This window comes from Pantherophis guttatus, chromosome 1, assembly GCF_059756535.1.
Source record: "Pantherophis guttatus breed Tessera chromosome 1, ASM5975653v1, whole genome shotgun sequence".
Lineage (NCBI taxonomy): Eukaryota > Metazoa > Chordata > Lepidosauria > Squamata > Colubridae > Pantherophis > Pantherophis guttatus.
In genome coordinates, this window is record NC_142063.1 from 100,901,918 (window position 1) to 100,923,544 (window position 21,627).

At 35.2% G+C, this 21,627-nt stretch overlaps 1 protein-coding gene across 27 annotated transcripts in view; it reads right to left on the reverse strand.

The window, feature by feature from the left end:
• Positions 1-6,293: 6,293 nt before the first annotated feature.
• The window catches only part of SOX6 (SRY-box transcription factor 6), a 492,935-nt gene continuing 477,601 nt past the window's right edge, over positions 6,294-21,627 (reverse strand). For 20 of the 27 annotated variants that reach the window (XM_087879414.1, XM_087879426.1, XM_060687705.2 and 17 more), the window contains 3 exons: positions 14,164-14,397; positions 9,661-9,877; positions 6,294-7,617 (listed from right to left, as the gene is read on the reverse strand). In XM_087879414.1, coding sequence (XP_087735540.1) covers positions 7,314-7,617; positions 9,661-9,877; positions 14,164-14,397 — 755 coding nt within the window. In that variant the 3' untranslated portion in view covers positions 6,294-7,313. The remainder of the gene's footprint in view (positions 7,618-9,660; positions 9,878-14,163; positions 14,398-21,627) is intronic. The other 7 variants (XM_087879472.1, XM_087879442.1, XM_087879469.1 and 4 more) reach the window with 1 other exon arrangement.

Sequence of the window (21,627 nt, forward strand, 5' to 3'; positions counted from 1 at the left end):
TAACAGCTTATAAGCTCATCTTAGGGTAATAAAACATTTGTACATGGCAAATACAATAATGGATAGAAATATTTAAACATTCTAACATTTGCTACAGGAGGAGAGGGGGGAAAAACTGTGCTTTTGAGAAAGCAAAACACAAATGACAGGAAGACAAATGGAGAATGTGGACTAGCAGTACTGCAATGTGCAGTATACAAACAGTTAAATAGTTTGCACATTCCCCAAACTTTTGAGAGCACCAAGGACCTCACTTGGGGTTTCCTAAAAAAGCAGAAGTTATAAAGCAAGCAGATCACCGAACTTCTTTAGAACTTTCATATTATCATAAACACCAATGGGGTAGTTTTCTTACAATCATGCTAAAGCCACTCTTCTCTTTACACCAGTGAGCTCTCTCTGAATACTTTTCATTAGCTTCCAAAAATTAATTTGGGATGTTATAAAAAAAAGGGGGGGCATAAAATCCAATGACAAAGAAATCTAGCTGTTTTTTTAAAAAAAATCTGTATATTTTTTTTCTTTCTAATATGGGATCACAATACATCCACCATTCACAATATATCAACCATTCAGAGAACAAAGTAGTAAAAGGTAATGGTGGAGAACAGAGAAATGAAAGCGAAATAAAATGATTTTGAGAAACAAAAGGACATAAGTGCTTTTATGTTTTTAAAAACATCAATTGAGGTCATATGTTAGTTTTTTTAAAGGTCATGCTTAAGTGCCAATTTTAGTCTTTAAACATGCATGCAACAATGAGAAGTTCTGAGAAACTATTTTTTTCAATTGAAAATATGAAATACTCTAATACATTCTACCAGCTGCACTTTTTGAATAGTTGTTGGCACTGACAATCCTATCCTGATATACATACTGTTATGTATAAGGTTCTGCTGAAGCTTCAGTTTAAAACATGTTTTGGACTTGAATTGAATAGCTTTGTTGCTTCAAAATATTCGCTGCTGAAAATTCATACTGCCTACACTTCATCTACCTATTCTGAAATATACCATGGGCTTCGCCTTGAATTTTGTTTTTCTGTACTGGATCATTGGCATTTTTTACTGGGAAAATATTTATAGTAAAGTAGAAATTAACAGCCAATAAGATGAAAAACAGCAGGAGATAACAATAAGAGCAGACTTTAACAATGTATCAAGTGATGCTTGCATTTACAAAATCATTTGTTTCATTTACACAATTATTCAAACAACCTCTTCTTTTTCAAGTTACTGCTGTCCTTGTAAAACTGGTTTTGTATTTATTGTAAATAACAATCACACTCATTCATACAGAGTGAACACCAGAGTGTAAATTTTGTCCCATTATAATCTCATCCTTCCTTCTCATACTGCCTCTTGATGACAATGGGGATCAGCAAGTTATCCAGGGCTTTCCCCCAAAGGATGTATTGGCATACCATCATACATTTATATAACAGAAGACAGTGGTTGCTACAGAACAGCGAAGCAAATGCACTGCATGTACAGCAGGCCTGCCTACGGATACTTGGGAAATGACTCTGAAAAAGCCCCCGGACTTTGCCAAATACAGCACCTCAGAACTCAAATTTTTCCAAGCTTCCATGTAAACCTGGAAAAAAAAATCCACTGCTGTACGAGTTGCATTAACTTTAATTCATGGTCTCTTTAAAGCAGCAACATCTTTTTTTTCCAGGGTGAAATGGAAGTATTAACAACAACAAGAACAAAGAGCTGCTTTCATGAACAGAGAAGACCAGGCTTATAGGGGTCCAAACATTTTCTTTGTTTTAAACCATGCAGAGCCATAATGTTTCAACTCCTAAGCCTAGACTTTCAGTTTTTAAAAATGCCAACAGCATTGCCTAAAGCTTTCTCCAGCAATCTGCTACCTACATTGTTGGGGTGGTGGATTAAATGCCTTCATATAAGCCTGCATCTCATACTGTGTATTCTAAGAAATAGACATTTCCATTGCAGGTGCTTTCAGTCCTTTTTATAAACCCTGTGAAAATGTGTTTCAGTTATTTTATTCATGTCAAGTTGAATGCTTTTATTATATCTTTTAAACATTCTTCAATTGTCAACAAAAGATGTCAGAAGTCTTTCCTTGAAAGTTAAATATTAAATTTTGTGTTTGCAAAGTACAGTTACTCTAACAATCTAAGTGCATGGCATCACATTCATTTTAAATAAGCATTATCTTGGACAATAGAAAATTATCACTGCCCTTTTATATTTTACTGAATTATAAATGCTACAGTTCTATTTTGACAAGCCAATACTGTTTCACACCAAACACAGATTCTTTTTTTAAAAAAAAAATCTATGTTATATTAACAACTGGTACTACTTACTTTAAAAGGCTGAATTAATGGCTAACTCCTCAAACACACTTGATTATTTATTTGCTTTCTTATTTATTTGCCTTCCTATTGACAACTTTTCTAAGTCACATTTGTTGCTTTCCAAAAAAGAACCAAGAATGTGCATCAGGTTTGCTTGAAGCAAATTACAAGAAAACTGTCTCCTTTACAATCTGTTTTTAAAGTTGGTTTAAATATAACCTCAATTAAATTGGAGGATAGACGGGGTGGGGTGGGGTGGGGTAGATACTGAATCAGATCAGTTCCTACTCAGACTATCTTTGACAAAGATGTCAAAGAATTGTGAGATCATATACCTGATCAAGATACTTTAGTTTAATTGAAATAAATGAGACCTAAGTTTGCCTTGTTCTACAGAGCTAAACAAGGATATAAGAAATCATCACTTTTGTCACCTGAACTAGAATCACAGACTGCTAGAATGCCCAAAAGGTATAGTTTGTACTTCATGTACTATGCACTTATTTGCTAATGAAGAAATACTAAGAACCAACTGGCTATGTTATAATTCTTGGACAAATGTTTTACTGTTCTCCCAAACTATAATGCCACTACTACAGAGTAAATATGAGGTTGTTATTTTATAAGCAGGTGCAATGTTTGAAGTATTTTGTGTTTATTATATGGGATTCAGATTGAAGGAGGGCACAAGGGAGGCAATTCGCCAGCTTAGCTACAGGTCCACAATACTGCTGCCACACTGCAGGCGTAAAATCTATATGAGGTACAGTGATTTGTCAGCATTTAATATGGACCAATGTACACTGATACAGAACAAAAGTAAATACATAACTTATATATAGTTAAGTATCCATGAACAAAAAATAAAATTCTATCTCCTATGTTATATTTACAATTTTAAAAAAAATCTTAAATGAGATGGTGACTACTAAAGAACCTTGTTTTGAGCTCCAATGATGAATTTTTAAAACAGAAAAAAATATATTTTTGCTTCCCAACGATTGTCTTTTCTTGATTTCTATTGATACTTTAGAGCCAGTATAGGCTAATAAATATCATAAACTGATTCTGCAGATTTTAAATTCAAAACCTGCCCAATAAGTCATACTCTACCATCTGCTGATTCGTGAAGAGCCAATCAAAGTCAAGAACACAGATTTAAGTTACAGATCATCAACACAGATGGAGGACTGGAGCTCAAACAAAGTATTCATACATATAAGAATCTTGCATAAATAAATGAAATAACAAGACATAAAAAAAATGACTCAAATCCGGCAACTGTGAGGCAGGCCCACACGAGTCGAAACAGATGACTTTTGTTCATGTCGTTTTTTTTTGTACAACAGTTTCACATTAGTTAGAAGTGATAAAAAATACCATTTATATCCAGTGCTTATTACACTTACGAAACAACATCTGTGAGTGTGTGTTTTTGTAGTATGAGTAAAAATCAAGTTTCAGTCCTAAAGAACAGTCCTTTGTTCTCTGCCAGCCTGCAGAATATTATTTTGGCATGGTCATAGAATTATAAAAAGAAAATAACGCACGAAACTAAATGTTTGCCCTTGTGCAAAAATAATTACAAAACATACAATGCTAGCAATACAGCATTCTAGCTATGGGGAAAAACAACAACAACCACAACCCCCGACATGTAGAATGGAGAGAGATTTATAACAGGAGAAACTTGTAGGAAATTAATAAATAGTAATTCTTTAGGAAATAATGGGTTATCTCCCATCCAAGCTACATCTATTAGATCAGTTCAAATTCCTAAGCAATCTCAGAGACAACAAAGGATTTTATTTCAGTACCTTAACTAGATAAAGAGGACTCTCACCAGCTAATGATAACAAGTGCCCTTACATCTTGGCTAGACCAGTTTTACTGTCATAACTGTGGGATATGAGAGAAGCATTCATTCAAATAAATAGAAAAGATAAATGATTCTATTCTAGATTGTAGAATGGCTGCCAAATGACTGTGTGTGTATGCATCCACACATCCACGCACACACCCACACAAATAATCAGTCGGCTTGCTGCGTGGATTAAACACTCTTATTGTAAAATTGCAGAACTGCCTCCACTTCTAGAAATAATTACTGGAAACTGCTAGGTCATATTTTTCTCTTTGTGCTAAAACTACAAGATCTGTGATAGCATGACGATAATCTGGCTCGACACTCCGTTAATGTTGCTAATGAGAACACCAGTCTAAAACCCTCTGAAAAGAACTAGGCAAAAAGATACAATGGCCTCTATCAAAAGACCAAGTCTCTCTATGTAAACTTCCCATTGCAAACAGAAACAGAGGGTGCCTCATCTGCCATTCTCGGTAATGGAAGCTCTAGGCACAAAGATATGATTGCAATCGTTTAAGTGTAGAAGAACCTATGTCATATTTCATAGATTTATTACTTGGTGGTTTATCATCTTTGCCATCCTACAAAGTGCTAAAATGCTATTGAAAAACCTGGCACTCTTATCCCCTGAGCAAGCTAATAAGAATCTTTCTCCAGTCTTAAGAATGGCATGTCTGTAGAAGGCAGAACTCACAATTCACCTTCTTATAATTAAATGGTTTAGATGAAACATACTACTTGGAAGGGCAATGGTGAGGCAGCTGCTCCATTTGGATTAATACCTGATATATTTTCTTAATCACCATTAAACATTCACACTGACAATCTGATTGGCATGGAAAAATTTACCCTGCCATACCATAAAATGTCTACGTGAAACAGGTTTTACTTAGAAGGCGTATAAAACTGCAATCTTTCTGGTATATGTAGCAGTTAGAAATAGTTGTAACTATTGATAGTAAGATTTAAAGAAGAAAGCATTTATATTTTTAAATCAAAGAATATTAATGCCTTCTACCTTAGGAGTTGGTGAAAATTCTTTAAAGAGTTTATAAGACACTAACCAGGTTTTATACTTTGAAATACATTAAATGCATCAATTTCAAATTTCAGTGTTAAATACTGACATCCACAAATAGCTGGATGTTTAATTTGGGAATGCTTTATTTTACCTTGCCCTTGGCTCCTTAGAAATCAATATTATGTATAATAAAACTATATATTAGCACTGAAATAAATAAGAATTTAAATTTCTACAGCAGTTTTGATCTAAAGGACCTGGCATAATTCACAAATACTGACCTTGGGGTATAGCTTTATGTTCTTTCATTTTGTTTTTCTTATATGGCAGATAATAAAGTTTTGAAAAATTTCAAATACTGCTGAGCATATGCATCTAAATGAGTAAAGTGAAATTATTAAGTACAAGGATGATCTTTGCATCCTTTTCGGTTCTCTATAATTAATATTCAACACAGATTATCTGCAAGATTTAAAATTTCTATAGTATCATCAAAGGATGATTATCGGACTAGCAATAGGAAGATTTCTAAACAGTGGCAGCACTTTACTCTCCAAGAAAGAGGAAGACTATGTTGGATTTCTAGGCTGTCTATGTACTAGACAAAGGTTAAGGTAATCTAATACATAAACTTAACAGAAATAGTTTTAAGCCTTGCACCCGATACTGTGTTACGCTACAACTTTCATTATGTCTAGCACTGGGCATACTAGGTAGGGAATATATGAAGTGTTGTCTGACAACATACAATAACTCAAGATTAGAAAACAGAAGTACTATAGGGAAGCCTCACAAATTATCCTAAAAAGAAACAGCATAGTAGGTAAATATTGTATACTCTCCTGTATATGATACTGTTCTACTAATAATAACATTTTTCCAAGTGTTTCTGACATGTAGAAACACATTTTCTCGTGTGTGTGAGAGAGTGACAGAGAGAGAGAGAGAGAAATAGAGAGTTATTCCTTTCCAATATTAAGTGCCTCATTATTTTTAAGATGCCACACACTTTAAGGGGGAAGGGCTCTTTAAAAGAAATAAAAGGCAAACAAATGATAATGCCATTACAACAGTACATTTGAACATATTTTTTTACTACATGGCCCCCTGACATTCTGGAATGAATACATTAAGACCAAATGTAATTAAGACTGAATATAAGAATTCAAAGCAAAGGGACAGAAAATGGCTTGAAGGTGGATTTATGTTGCTAAGACAGGCCTGTCTTAGCTGGTGATCACTCTGTTGTGCTTACTCATGTTTCACACTGATGGTACATCAAGAGGCAGAAGCAATTGAACAAGTGCATTGTAGCAATCATATTCACTTTTTAAGCAATATCCTGTCTCCAGATTCCTGAGTATTTTACAATTTTCTGGAAAAGGTAGGATTTTCTTTTAAGATTTATCAGTATTTTTAAGATGCCAAAGGATTGTCTAAGACTTTACAGTGTCTCCCTTAAGACTTTTCTTTTAAAATATTAAGATTCAGAAGTTAGGAAAGTTTGGCACATCAGAAGGTCAGCTATATCTAAGGAGGGGAAAAAAGGAATTTAGAGACCTTATTTTAAAAAGGATGAGCTAATACAGATAGATGTACACGCTTAGGACTTGTTCTGTTTCATGATAGGAAATTTGTAGGTTTTTTGTTTTGTTTTTCAAAATAATTCAGAATAAAAACACATTCACAATCTGTAGGCTGGCACAGCATACCTGAGTGAGAATGTAAAACCCCCATTAAAACAGTAACTTAAACCTTTTTATCAGCATCCAGGAAGAGGAAAGAATAAGACAAAAAAAAAAAAGAGAGAAAGAGAGAGAGAGAGAGAGAGAGAGAGAGATAAGACTTGTAAGAGAACAATTGATTCATATCAGTTTTCAAGTCCCAATGTCTGATACTTAATGTCTTCACCTAAATTGTTTAAAAAAGTTCATGAAAATTAGGGAACAATCTGTGTCACACAATAAGAAACATTTAAGACCATTCTGCAGATGTAACTGTAGGAGCCATACATGCATGCAGGCTCATTTTAAGAACTTTTTCTTCAAAAGAAAAGAAAAGAAAACAAAGTCAGAGTAATTCAGCAAACATCCTCAGTTGGCAGCGACAGCCTCGTGGGCTTCGTTTTCACTGCTATAGTCTGATTTGGGGTCATCCTCAAAGTCCTCGTACATTTCCATCTCATCTTCCCCATTTATCATTTCATTTCCAGCCAGGCTCCCACTGTCCGTCTTCATGCTGTAAGTGCTCTGAATGACAGGGATGCTGGGCTCAGGACTAGCAGAAGTGCTGGAGCAATCGGATGTCATCTGAGGCGATGGCGTAGTTGTTGTCATAGTAATAGCACCAGGATAGACCACTCCTGTTCCTGTGGCAATTGGAATCTGAGGCTGTTGCCTACAAGGAAACAAAGGTATGTTTGAAAAGTGCTCCCTACCAATTTAAGAAAGGATGCAGCAGCTCTTTATTTCTAAAACATATTGAATAATTTAATCGATACAGACTTATTTATCAGTGCACTTGTGATGTCACCTAGTTTGGTAATAAAACATCTGCAAGAAAATAATCAAGGACCCCACAATGCAACCCTGAGCTACAAATATTCTCTTCTATCAGTATTTATGATATCTTTTCTTTGTTTTGTTTTGGTTTAGTGTGTGTGTGTGTGCGGGCACGCATGCGCGCCTTTGAGTCAGTGTTGACTCCTGGTGACTGCCTGGATAAGTCCTTGCAGTTTTCTTGGCAAGGGTTTTTGGAAGTGTTTTGCCCTTGTCTCTTTCCTAGGGCTGAGAGAGAGTGTCTGGCCCAAGGTCACCCTACTGGTTTTTGTGCCAAAAGTAGTACTAGAATTCAGGGTCTCCCAGTTTGGTTTAGTAGTTAAGACACCAGGTCAATAACCAAGAGACTGTGAGCTCAGAAACAATTAAAATCAGTAAGACAATAGTTTAGTAACACAATGTAAATTATATTGCATTTTATATTACAATTATAAAGCAAATTCGTCATATTGGTTATGAGCCATAACCAATATAACGAATATAGTGTACAGTCCATTATCCCAGGATCAGACATCATTAAGCATCTTAATGGGCTTCAATGGGCACTCCAAACAGCTAGGGCTGTGCCTGCTGACCTTCCATGTAGCTCTTTTCTTTCTCCATCTGGAAAAGGAATCTGAAGGGGAACTTTTTCCACATTGACTTGATTATGAATGCTACTCTCCACAACATCCAGAATCTGAATAAAACAGGATCCTTGATCATGAGGATAGCTCTTCTCTAACTCCTCAACATGTTTATTGGGCTTTAATTGCTGTATAATGATATTCTTAAGTGAATATGGAACTGACATATTTGAGTATCATAAGTTTTATTCTCTTGCTGCAAAGTCAGTCATCTGTCCCTCTCAGATTGCCTTACTGTCTTAAATGAGGATTATATTCTAATCCTAATCATATTTCCAATTTTTAATCTAAATTTGAGTTACATAAAAAATTAAAAATTTAACCTTCAGTGTGCTAAGCCATAAACAGTCAAAATCAATGATCTAGTTTCCTAGACATCTGATATGAGATTTCCGTTCAATATTTAGAGTCTGAAAATTTGCTCTGGAATCTATCGTTACAATAAAAAGAATCCATGAAAAGACAGACATTCACTATCAATAACAGGAAGGAGAATAATGTAAGTTTCCATAGCGAGCAATATTTATAGTGGACTTTCTTCTTTTCGCAATTGTGTATATGCCAGTGGAAGAACTCTCAAGTGAGGGAAAAAAAAGTTAACCTGTCAGAATTTAATTCTGGTTATTTTAATTAAAGCATATTGTTCAGTATTTTTTCCAAGGGAGATTTGTTAAGCAACATTACTGTTGCTTAAAATACAGACAGTAATCTACAAATTCAGTCCATTCCTATATCTGATTCAATGTTTTGAGTTCTCTTTACAAAGATTCATATTCATTTAGTGCAGTTTTTTCAGTGAACATTTTTGTAAACAATTGCAATTATATGTGAATGGTTCTGAAATGTATAGATTTTATATATTTTTGATTTGTGATCTGCATCATAAAATTTGATGGTTGAAGATTTCAGGAACTTTTAATTAGATAAAATTGTATTAATCATGAAGTAAATGAATTAATTCATATCCATATCGTAACAGTAATGGGAAGTAAATTTTACATTGATATTAATTTAAAAGCAATGTAATACTAATGAATCCCAGCTAATGCATTGTGGATTCAGATTATCATCAATTGTTAATATCACTACAACAGAGTTGGGTGTGTAGAGGGAAAATGTTTAATCATGGGCTAATCTTAATTTAAGGTTAAGTCTCAACCCTAAGTAGGAATGGGATCACTGTTGGGAAGAGATGAAATTCACACATTTAGAATATTTTGCTAGAATAAAAGAAGAAAAAAACCCCTAATACCTACCCTACGGTAAAAAATTGCCTCATCTCCTGTCGTCGAGATCTCATTAGTTGTTTATATTCTCCAATGCGCAGTTTTTTGCCATCAACAATGCAAGTGCGTTTTGGTCTGGGTTTATATTTGTAATTAGGGTATTTTTCTAGGTGAATTTTACTTAATCGTGCTTGCTCTTCATAATAAGGTTGTTTCTCTTGGTTTGACATGGATTTCCAGCGGGAACCTGCATAGAAATATATATATATATATACATAAATATCAGTGAATTGTTGAATCTATTCATTTTAGGGCTAATGAACCTCTAAACAGGAAGTAGGAATCTGGCTGTATGATAATTCCAACAATCTCTGACCATTAACCATTATGAATCAGTCTTACTGAAGTTGGTCCAACAATATTTGAAAGGCCAAAGATTCTCCAAGCTTGTACTCAGTCGTAATCCTTAATTCATTTTAATGCATCAGCCAAGTCAAATCAAACTAATTCTCATATGTTCTTCTCAAATGTTACCAACCTTTCTTATACATCATGCAAGTTGCGAGAGAAAAAAATAAGGATATTAGTTCTGTCTCCCTCTCCAATCTCATTGTCCTTATCAGCAGGGCAAAATATTAGAGCCAGAAACTTCCTGTAATAGGGGTTACCCTTCAGTGTAGAAGGTAATCTCTACTACAGAACTTCTACTTACAGACTAGATGAAACCTTCTCCTTCAGAGCTTCAACCTGAACATGAGGCAGGTGATAAGAATGAAAATATGGAGTGAATGGCATATTGTGATAATGAAGTTTCAGAATATGTGAAGAGGATATAAAACTTTTCAAGTAACTTTATGACATATTTAAGCATAACATAACATAGTTATGTCTATGTTATTAACATAACATAGTCTTCATAACATAGTCAAAGAGATCCAGATTGTTGATCATTCCTCCATACATTTAAAGATACCAAAGTGGCTTACTAACAGAAAATCTAATTAGTCACTAAACTGGCATCATGAAAAAAATAGACTACAAAAATTGAAATGAAATATTTAATTTCTGTGTAGATGAAGTAAAGAACTCGCCATAGTTATATTAAATTTGATAATAATTTCTGCATGCTAACTATCAGGAAATTCTGGGTATATCCTTGAGAAAAAGATCAAATCGCCGTTACTTCTACTACTCAATTATGAATTTATTAAGAGATAGTACCAGGAAATTTTTAAAGGCTGCATAACTAATACCATCCATCATATTGGATCTGAGGCTTTTCCTACTAACATTACTCTTCAGTTCTACATTGCAAATATATTTTATACCTAAAGTGACATTTAACTCTTTTTGAAATGGAAGGCTTATAGGATAAGGGGGAAAAAAACTTATTACTTTTTAAAAATCTCAGTAAACATACCTAAGCCCTTCGCTGTACTAAAAATATCTGATTTAATTACTTGGTTGATCTTGAAATCAATCCACAGCTTCTGAATACATATTTAAAAGTATAAATGTATTAAATGTAATAATCTAAGAGTAAGCAAATTGCATTTTAGAGATGATCCTCTAATCATCTTGGCTTTGATTTAACTTTCTTTGTGACTGATTCAGTGACCCCCTCATTATATTGTGTGTGTATGTTTGTATGTATGTATGTGTATGTGTGTGTATGTGTGTGTGTGTATGTGTGTATATATATATATATATATATATATATATATATATATGTATGTATGTATGTATACATACACACACACACACACACACCGTGTATATATATAAATTATAGGTTAGATTAAGTGTATATACTTAAAATTTCCATGGAGAGTACACGTGCAATATCTTTACTAGTTTAAATTTCTATTAAAAATATTCAAACTACACTAATAAAAGAATACCTAACATTAAAGGGTGAAATAGGGCATGTTGCTTATACAGAATTACTTAAATAGCAGAGATTTTTTTTAAAGGAAAAAACTTTCAGCTGGTTAAAAATGATTACAAAAATGATTATGGTCAACATGGGTGAAAGCTATTTTTTTTACTAAAAGCTTTTATACTTCAACAAACGGAAAAATTGTATAAATATTATCCAGTCAACAACACAAAACAATCTGTTTTAATATTTTCAACTTTTTTTGTCATTGTCCTGGAAAATGTGTACTAATATTATATGTAAATTGTCACATTTTCTTTCTCCTTTTCTTTTCTTCTTTCTCTGGTGGTGGCAAGGTAATTCCTGGCATGTTATATCTTCTTTAAAAACATATGATTGCTGGCACTTCTGAAATATTTATACTGAATGTTTACATTTCAATGAATACTCTTACTATACTTGTAGCAGGTTTTTTTTTTCCTCTAAAGAATGCACACAAATAATGTGGACAGTATATAGTTGCCAAAAACTAAAACAGTACATTTTTTATAGAAAACTGAAAGACTATTCATACAACATACTAAAAGCAGTAGACAAACATAAGCACTTCTATGAAAAATACCACATTTTTTAGAACAGAGTTATACTTATTTCTAGAGGGTTTTTTGAATATCTCTTAAAAGAAGAAAAAAGCCTGTAAGAAAAGTAGCTTTGTTAAAATGTGTAATAATGCAAAATAAATTCAATTCAGATGGTAATTGTTCGTCCATTAGTTAACATTTGCAATCTTCATTTACAATCTTAATTTAAAGACTTGGTGGGAAAATATCCATTTCCCTTCCCAGTCAATCTTAATTCTTCAAACAAATCTTGAATCTTAATTCTGTAGAAAATCAACAGATTAATTTTTTTGTAAGATAGCCTAACATTGGGTACTTGGATAAAAAAAATGTAAGTAAAATGTACTTGGGTATTGAATTCTCAAAACATTTCTATTTAACCCTCTTATTGTTTAGATGCTAGGAAAAATGGTTATCATTCAATTTGACCATCATATTACTGCCAAAGCTTTTTATTCATGCTCATTTAAACATATTCCCAGTGCAAATAAAAATCTCTTTCAAAAAGCTCATGTTTCTAATTTCCTATGATTTCTTATATATATGTGTAATAACATACTGCTAATTATCTCTGTACAACATAATGCTACTGACATCCAGAAGATGTATTGCTTTGTTTCATCTAAGGAGAAGACACGAGTTATACTGAGGCCAATTCCAAATCTCAAAATTTTGTTAGTGAAGAATTCTCTGGTTTGCGTAATTCATCTATTTTTGATGGGACTGTACACTCCCTTAAAAAAAATAAGGCACATCTCAGGATTCCTCACAGAACTAAAAGGATCAATATAGGTCCAGTATCAAAAAGCACTTTTTTTCTATTTTGAGCAAGATTATAAAACAAGACAAAGCAATAAAAGTATTAAAATATATTAAACCATAAATCCTAGAAATATAACTGAGTGATGTTGTCTTCAATAATTAGTTATACTACAATCCACAGATATTTGCTTGGCATTAGCAATAGCACTTAGATTTATATACCACTTCATAGTGCTTTTACAGAGCACTAAGCGGTTTGCAAAATCAGCATATTGCCGGCAACAATTTATTTTTATTTATTTATTTTATTTATTTATTAGATTTTTATACCGCCCCCTCTCCCGAAGGACTCGGGGCGGTGCACAGCCAAAGTTAAAAACATACAATATAAACAATTAAAATACGTTTAAAACAGAATTAAATCTAAAATGGCTCCCCAATTTAAAATGCCTTACCCATACCGCTATAAAAAGACGAATTTAAAATTTAAAAATTTAAAATTTCCACATTTAAAAAGGGGGAAGATTTAGGCCAGGCCAGCTTGATAAAATAGAAAAGTCTTAAGTGCGCGGCGGAAGGTGCGCAGATCCGGGATCCTACGTATCTCCGGGGGGAGCTCGTTCCAAATCGTAGGTGCCCCCACAGAGAAGGCTCTCCCCCTAGGGGCCGACAGCCGACATTGTTTGGCCGACGGCACCCGGAGGAGCCCCTCTCTATGGGAGCGTACTGGCCGGTGGGAGGCTATTGGTGGTAGCAGGCGGTCCCGTAAATAACCAGGTCCTGAGCCATGGAGCGCTTTAAAGGTGATAACCAGAACCTTGAAGCGCACTCGGAAGACCACCGGGAGCCAGTGCAGCTCGCGCAGGAGAGGTGTCACATGGGAACTCCATGTCGCTCCCATCACCACCCGCGCGGCCGCACTCTGCGCCAGTTGGAGCCTCCGAGTGCACCTCAAGGGGAGCCCCATGTAGAGAGCATTGCAGTAATCCAGACGAGAAGTAACGAGGGCATGAGTGACTGTGTGTTGGGTCCTCATTTTACCAACCTCGGAAGGATGGAAGGCTGAATCAACTTGAACCGGTGAGATTTGAACTGCCGAACTGCAGCTAGCAGTCAGCTGAAGTAGCCTGCAGTGCTGCACTCTAACCACTGCGCCACCTCGTCTCATTAAGTACGGAAAGAGCGTTTTCTCTTGTGGCCCTGATTCTGTGCAACACTTTCTCCCCCCCCCCCCAGAAATGGACCGGTTCCATTTGAGATGCTTGTACTTACCAAGAATTTTGCTAATGTTGGAGTTGTGCATGTCAGGAAAAGCTTGAAGAATTTTCCTGCGTTCATCCTTTGCCCAAACCATGAAAGCATTCATTGGTCGTTTGATGTGCGGCTCACTGCTGCTTCGTCCCCGGGCATCTCTGTAGACTCGAGCTTCAGCCACAGTAGCACCTCCTGTTGGCCAACAATAATACTGCTGTAGTTTAGCTGCAGAGCCATTCATTGCTTTACTTCCTGTAATGCCAGAGCAGGAAGAAAGGAGATGGATGCCAACATTATTATTATGTTATCTGGATTAGGGATAATTTCATAGGTCCTTCTCATTTCCTTTTTCCAGAATTATGAATGAAATGAATACTAAATTCAGCTATCAATTTAAACAATTTTGGTGTTTCTTGGATATTTGCTATCCTTCTCTTGAGCAATGGGTATAACAAGTTTGTGATACTTGACTAAAATATTGGGATGAGAGACTGATATACTGTACATTTAAAATAATGTACTGTACATTTCCACAAAAAGATGCAAATAATGATAAACATGAAGTGTATCATAGGAACAAAATGTAACTGTCATATACTATAATTATGACAAGACAAAAATAAAAAAACTTTATTTTAGATCGCTGCCCACATGCATGACAAATCTTCAGTGACTCTGAAATCTTGATGAAAACTAAACTGATAGAAATCTGCAAAGCACTTCTGATTTTACAATGTGGACAAGTTTTATACTGTCTTTACTTTTGAATCTACTTTTTTCAATTACACAGAAACCTAACCCTGCCAACTGTTGTAAAAAAAACATCAACTGTAGTTTAAGCACACAATTATTTTGATTGTTCTGTACAAGCAATTCATTTTTATGGATAAAATTGTGCAACAGTGGATGCATAACTAATATGCTACCTTTTTGCCAGCATGTCTACAGTACATTAATTTCATTTAAAATGCACTGACCATACAGGATAAATTGATTTCACTTTATATGATGTTGACAGCCATGTTTATTGTGCAGTGAAATGTAGTGTAGCTTCAGGCTGACAATATCCATCAACACAGGGCAATATGTTGACTGCTGGGCCAGATGAAGACATACATTATCCTAGAAGCAAAACACTTACTTATATGTGACACTGTCTTCTCTTAAGGATCACCAGAGTAATTTATGAAGCCCTCAATACCATTACTTTAAAACTGACACCAGTTTTACCACAGCATGCAGATAAAAGACAAGTCTGCTGTGAATGTCAAATGCAGTATTTTAACAGTAGCAGAAGTTTAACTACTGTGCCTTGGCTTTCAACATTTGCTAGCAAAAACTATTACTGCAGCCTCTCTATCATAACACCAAGTAGATGGAAATGTACCTGGTATCTAACAGAAAACAGTAGACCCAAAATGAAGTCTTGCTGCAGAAGCTCAATGTGTAGTTCTGCATATACAGTGTCTTTTATACCAGCACTCTAACTGGATTTTAGTATCAGGTTTCATTGTTATTTCAAATATGAAAGCACAGACATATTGATATCATTCAGTTTTAAATTCCTAAGTGTGCAGTAGGAATAGATGAGACATTAATTTTCCATGTCTATCTCTGTGTGTGTCTGTGTGCATTTGTGGGTGTATGTGAGAGAGAAAGAGAGAGGAGTCAAACTTCAACTATATTTTTTTAACATGCAGAATAAACATTTATGTCTCAATCATCCAACTTTTAGTGGTTTAATCAACTATCTCAGTCAATGTGTATTTGGGGATCAGTATCAGATAAGAGATCATGGTGGGGAGAGTGTTCCAGGGAGAATGAAGAAAGAACACCTGGCATGTACATCAAGAACATATTTTCCCAGCAAGAGGGTCATCTCAGCTAAATAGGAAGGGATTGGAAGTGGACAATCATGTTAGTGACAAGAACAAAGACTTAATTTCATATTGCACCATAAAAGGCAGCAGTAAACTCTTATATTTTATCAAGAAAATGACGTGGACAGAAAATATAAAATGACTGACAATATAGTACATGATAGTGGGCCTCTGAGGTAGGATGGTACTCAACATGCTACTGAAAAAGAGCTTTGGACATTTTACTAATAGTGTTTTTGACACTGCTAGAGGAAAGCCTTCCAGATATGTTGCTGCTAATGTTGCCAAGCAGAACAAGAAAATCTAAAGGTGCAAAGATACTGAGAACATGAAACACAAGAATCATAAGCATGAGAAAGTTAAACACAATGAAAGATGGAATTAATCAATTACACATTGACATCTTAGATGTCAGGGAACTGAAATGGTCTAGACTGGACATTTTTTCAATCAGACGATCATACTGAAGAATGTTATTTATTTCATTTTAAGGAAGGATGTAGCAAAACCAGTATTGATATGTCAACTAAACTTTATAAATGAATTAATCATTCAGTTTGACAATTCTCCAAATTTATAGCAGTGATAAGTACACTATCAGAAGAGCTGAAGGGATGGGTTGGAGGCAGATCATCCTGAGGAATTCACTAAGACATGATACTAGTTTGATGGTATCCCTTGTGGGCTGTCCCCGGTTCGCACTGGTTCTATAGAACCGGTAGTAAAACTGGCGGGAGGCTCCGCCCACTGACCCAACGTCATCAAAACGCTTCTGTGCATGCGGCCCTGCTGCGAACCGATCGTAAAGGTAAGTAGAACCCACCCCTGGATGGTATATAAGATGGCAGTTTATATGAAGAGACTTAATTTAGCCAAGTTCATAAAGTAGAACAAATTTATCCTGTTTTGGATGAGATCACAGTCTCTCTGATGCAATGCATTTGCAGACAGGGATTCTATTAGATTCAGGCCACCCCTGAAAATCTAAGAAACACATAGGGCTTTTCACAAGCATAGAACTCTAGAACAAACACAATCCTTCCTGAATAGAGATAGCCCATCTTCAGTCATCCATGCCCTAGTAACCTATTTAAACTAGTGCAATTTAGTGGAACTACCTTTAAATCTCTTGAAAGCTTAGTAAATTTGAAAATAGTGTTGCTAAGATACTAATTGGGACTGACTATTTTGTGAGTTCTTAAAATGGTATGGAGCCAAAAGACTTTGCTGTCACAATGGCAAAAATATTGTTTATACATCTGGCAGCGGGGAAGATTTGTTTTTGCAATAAATTTTGCTGGAATGACAGTTAGTCTTTTGGTAAGTTATACCTATGGCTAGATACAACCCCCCCTCCCCAGCCTGCTATTGTATGGTAGTTACCAGACATCCTGAATCAGCAAACAAGAAACACAAACCTCATCTGATTGGAAAAGCAATGCTTCAATTTCTTTAGAAATGTTCCTCATCAAAAACATATTGAAGGCATTGAATTCGTTTATTGGGTTCTTTCAATCATCTTGGTCTAATCTTGCAGATCTAATACAAGCAAATGACCAGTACATATTTCTGCACTTCTGAGCAATCAGACAGTCAGAAATATTTGCTGAAATATAAACTGTAAATTATTTGGAGATTATATCCCAAGATACATTTTCCCTTGGCATTTATTTTATTTCATTTATTAACAAACAATTCTTAATCAGACTTATAAATCACAAACAGACCAAGAAAATCATGCAACTTCTATCTCTGTCTGTCTTGAGCAAGCCTACACTTGAAAGATTTGGAAATAAAGCTAGTAAAACCTTGAACTTCTCTACTTGATTTCTGAGTGAATATTTGTGCTCCGGCCTAAGGGCTGCTACAGAAGAATGTGCGTTAAATGAGCTTCTGCAAATAATTAACCATCATGTAATATCCCATACTCTTAAACATCTTACCACTATAGAAAGATGTTCAGCATATTATAAATGACAGAGTGCTTCTTTTTATAATATTTACTATATCATAGATGCATTGTTAATTCACTAAGGCTACATTGATTTAGTTAAAAAGTTAAAAGCATCAATATTTGCTCCTTGCAAACTTAAATCTATAACCCCTAAGAAAAAAATTATTTGTAAAATTATAAATAATTGCTACAGCATTAAATTTCAGCCAAAAAGTTTTTTAAAAAAATCTTTAAATACGCTTATGGAATTTCAACAACTTTGCAACTTCCAGTAACTAGGAATGGATATATGTTAACCCAGTCTGAAGTCTGCCTAAGTTTACACTAGCTGAGATTAATGTATGAAGGAGAATCTACTTATACACTGAAATACTCCTCAGATTTTTGTAATATGGTTTGCAACACAAAATGTATGTATATAATATCAAGAAAAAGTCAAAATGGGTTTAGTTGGGGAAAGTGTGCAAAAACTACATTAGAAAAGGATGTAATGTAACAGTGAGATAGAAATGGGGAACAATTATCAGAAGAAACATCAGTGTTCGAGAAAGGAAAAGTTTAGTTCAGGATCAAAAATACTGTGTGTGTGTGTGTGTGTGTGTGTGTGTGTGTGTGTGTGTGTGTGTGTGTGTTTTCTAGTAGCAAACAACAGATTTTATGGCATCCCAGCTACTTGGAGACTGATAGCTGGTCTCTAAAACTTAAATTTGAAACAGTATGCTGAAAATGCATTTGTTGAAGACAAAATTTTAAAAACTACATGTTTGCCTTTTATGACAAACAGACTATATGGCAGTCTACTATTTGTAATTCAGTCACAAAAGCATAGCTTTCTGAAGTTCAGAAACTACTAGAAAAGGATTAAGATTTGGTTCAAAAGAATATAATGGTACTAGCTGTGGCTCAGCATCGTTTTAGATTTCTTTACTCCTTTTAGCTGAGCCTTTAAATATGGTATCATGGGAATCATGATGCTATATTTATAGGTTTCAATTTAAGGAGGTAAAAGTTACCTAAACATTCAAAAAATGAAGAGTTTGTGACATGTATGTGTGTGCATACATACTCAGGTATATATCTCTTTCAGAGCTATCGTTCACATATATGATAACAAAAGCTCATGTGATAATATATTTGCAATTCAAATGCATTACATTTCTACGTCCATAGTCATAGTGAATTCTGGGAGCTACATATCCCATACAGCTAAACTGTACCAAGATGGAAAACATTATCAGATTTGGTAGTAGACAGGTTTATCCTATTCTTTTAAATAAAGTAACATTTACTGGGGATTCCAATAGCAAATGTTCCTGGATAAAGAGCCACAAATATATGACTGATGTTTTAAATCTTTACCAGTATTTAAGCAAACCATATTCATTTATTTAAAATTTCTAGACTATGGAATATTCGTGAGGCAGTGACCTACTGGAATAAATAAGACTATCATAATAAATATAACAGCAGCAGCATTCATAACAAACTAACATTGGTTTGAAAGAGAAACATGTTCCTTTTTCACAGATAGGGAATCTACATTCAAGGCAAAGATTAGTTAAGAGACACATATAATTGTATTTTTCCTTTCTTTCTGAAAAGCAGCCCTGAATTGTGATATTCTGAACCGGCATGGCTGCAGAAGACAGGTCTCTTTTCTATGCCACACTCCATTCTCCTGAAACATCAGCAAGAAGAATCAAAGGGAATTCCCTTAGGTCAGCTCTGAGGAAACATAAACCTCTAATTCAATAAACGCAGCTACTGCTCTGAAAAAGAGCTTATTATTGCAGCATCCATATGGAGTCAATTGTGCATTAATGACTAATCAATCCCTCCCTTTTCTATTCTACTTATAGTGTCACAAGCCATGTTTAGATTAGACCATTTCCTGCTTAGGATCGCTCAAGATGTCTTTTGTTCTTTCAGGGCTGCTCTGATGGAGGCAGCTTAAACAAACACCCAGCCCAAGTGGCGCAGGAGTTATAAACTGCCATATGTGAATGAACAAAGGGGCCAGACTAAAGCCTTTTGTGGTATTTGTTAATGTTTTTCATCTGAGCTTTAAAAGACCTAATGACTTTGCGGTGAGTTGATGCATGTGGCTCGTGGCTTTGCAAAATGAAGGAAATTTTAGCCCTTTAGATTTCGGCATGTATTTCCCACTGATCCTACAGTTCCTTTTCGAGCATTTCATTTGTTTTACACTGTCAAATATAGCTCTTTCCTCTTCTCATCTTGTTCATGAGAATGGGTTCATTCACACCGAGGTGAAGATCGTCCCCACAGAATTATCATGTTTTTGGCTTTGGGGAAAAGAACAAAAAAATCTTCGTAACTTACTTGGAAAGAAAGTAATTTTCTCCCGAACTTAAAAAAAAGGCAATATAAATATTTATCATAAGTTCCAGCTTGTGGGGTGCCACAGGGATCAACACTCTCTCTGTTGTTGATTAACATCTACATGAAACTGCTAGGTTAGGTCATCCACAAATTTCGGGTCAGGTATCATCAATACGCTGATGATATCCAATTATACATCTTGACCCCAGGGCGACAAATTGATGCTGACAAAGTCTTGGCCCAACACATGGAAGTTTTATGGAAGTTCTGGCTGGGAGGGCCTTTGCATGAATTTATTTGGTGCATGAGTTCTACCCATTCTAGTACTAAGAAACTCTTCAGACAGTCACTTATTGTCAGGCTTCAAGAAGCAAGAAAGAAATGTGGAGTTACTTCTGAGCAGCTTCCTTTATTGATCCTCAGCTATAGACAGAAACTCAAGCAAACTACTTGCATCAAACTTAAAGCAGCTATTTACATCACTATAGAGATACTCTGAAAATAGTTAGGGAGAATCTTTCTTAACTTACTTCCTCCAACCAAACTTTTTATGCTTCGCTGCCTCTTTGCCTTCTGACATGAAGCCCTGCCCATCTGGGAATCCAGACTACATTCCACCAGACCTATGGTCACCTGATTGGATTTGTGTAATGTTCTACACAGAAATGATTTTGAAATGTCTCCCTTCCCAAAAAAAACAACAACTGGTCCTGAATGCAGTGACATGGGCAATGATGGCTGTGCTAAGTATGCTCAAGTGCCCTCACTGTTTAATGAATTACAGTGGCCACAAATAATCAGCACAATTCATAGTGCTGATTATTTACTGTGAAGCTCTTCATTGCATAATGAATGGCTGTATACTTAAGCAATGGCTTGTCTTTGTATATTTGTGTCTGTCCAGTGAGGTTAGGAAGAGTGGGTATACTTTGGGTCTCATCAACCAATGTCATACAGTATGTGGAATTTGAGAAGTGCACAGGTAGTCCTCAACTTACAACCACAATTGAGCTCAAAATTTATGTTGTTAAGTGAGATATTTCTTAAGTGAATTTTGCCCCATTTTACAATCCTTCTTGCCGCAGTTGTTTAAGTGGATCACTGCAGTTGATAAATTAGTAACCTGGCTGTTAAGTGAATCTGGTTTCCCCATTGACTCTGCTTATCAGAAGGTCGCAAAAGATGATCACATGACCACTCATACATATGAGTCAATTGCCAAGCATCTGAATTTTAATCACGTGATTGTGTGGATTGCTGCAAAGGTCGTAACTGTGAAAAACAGTTGTAAGTCACATTTTTCAG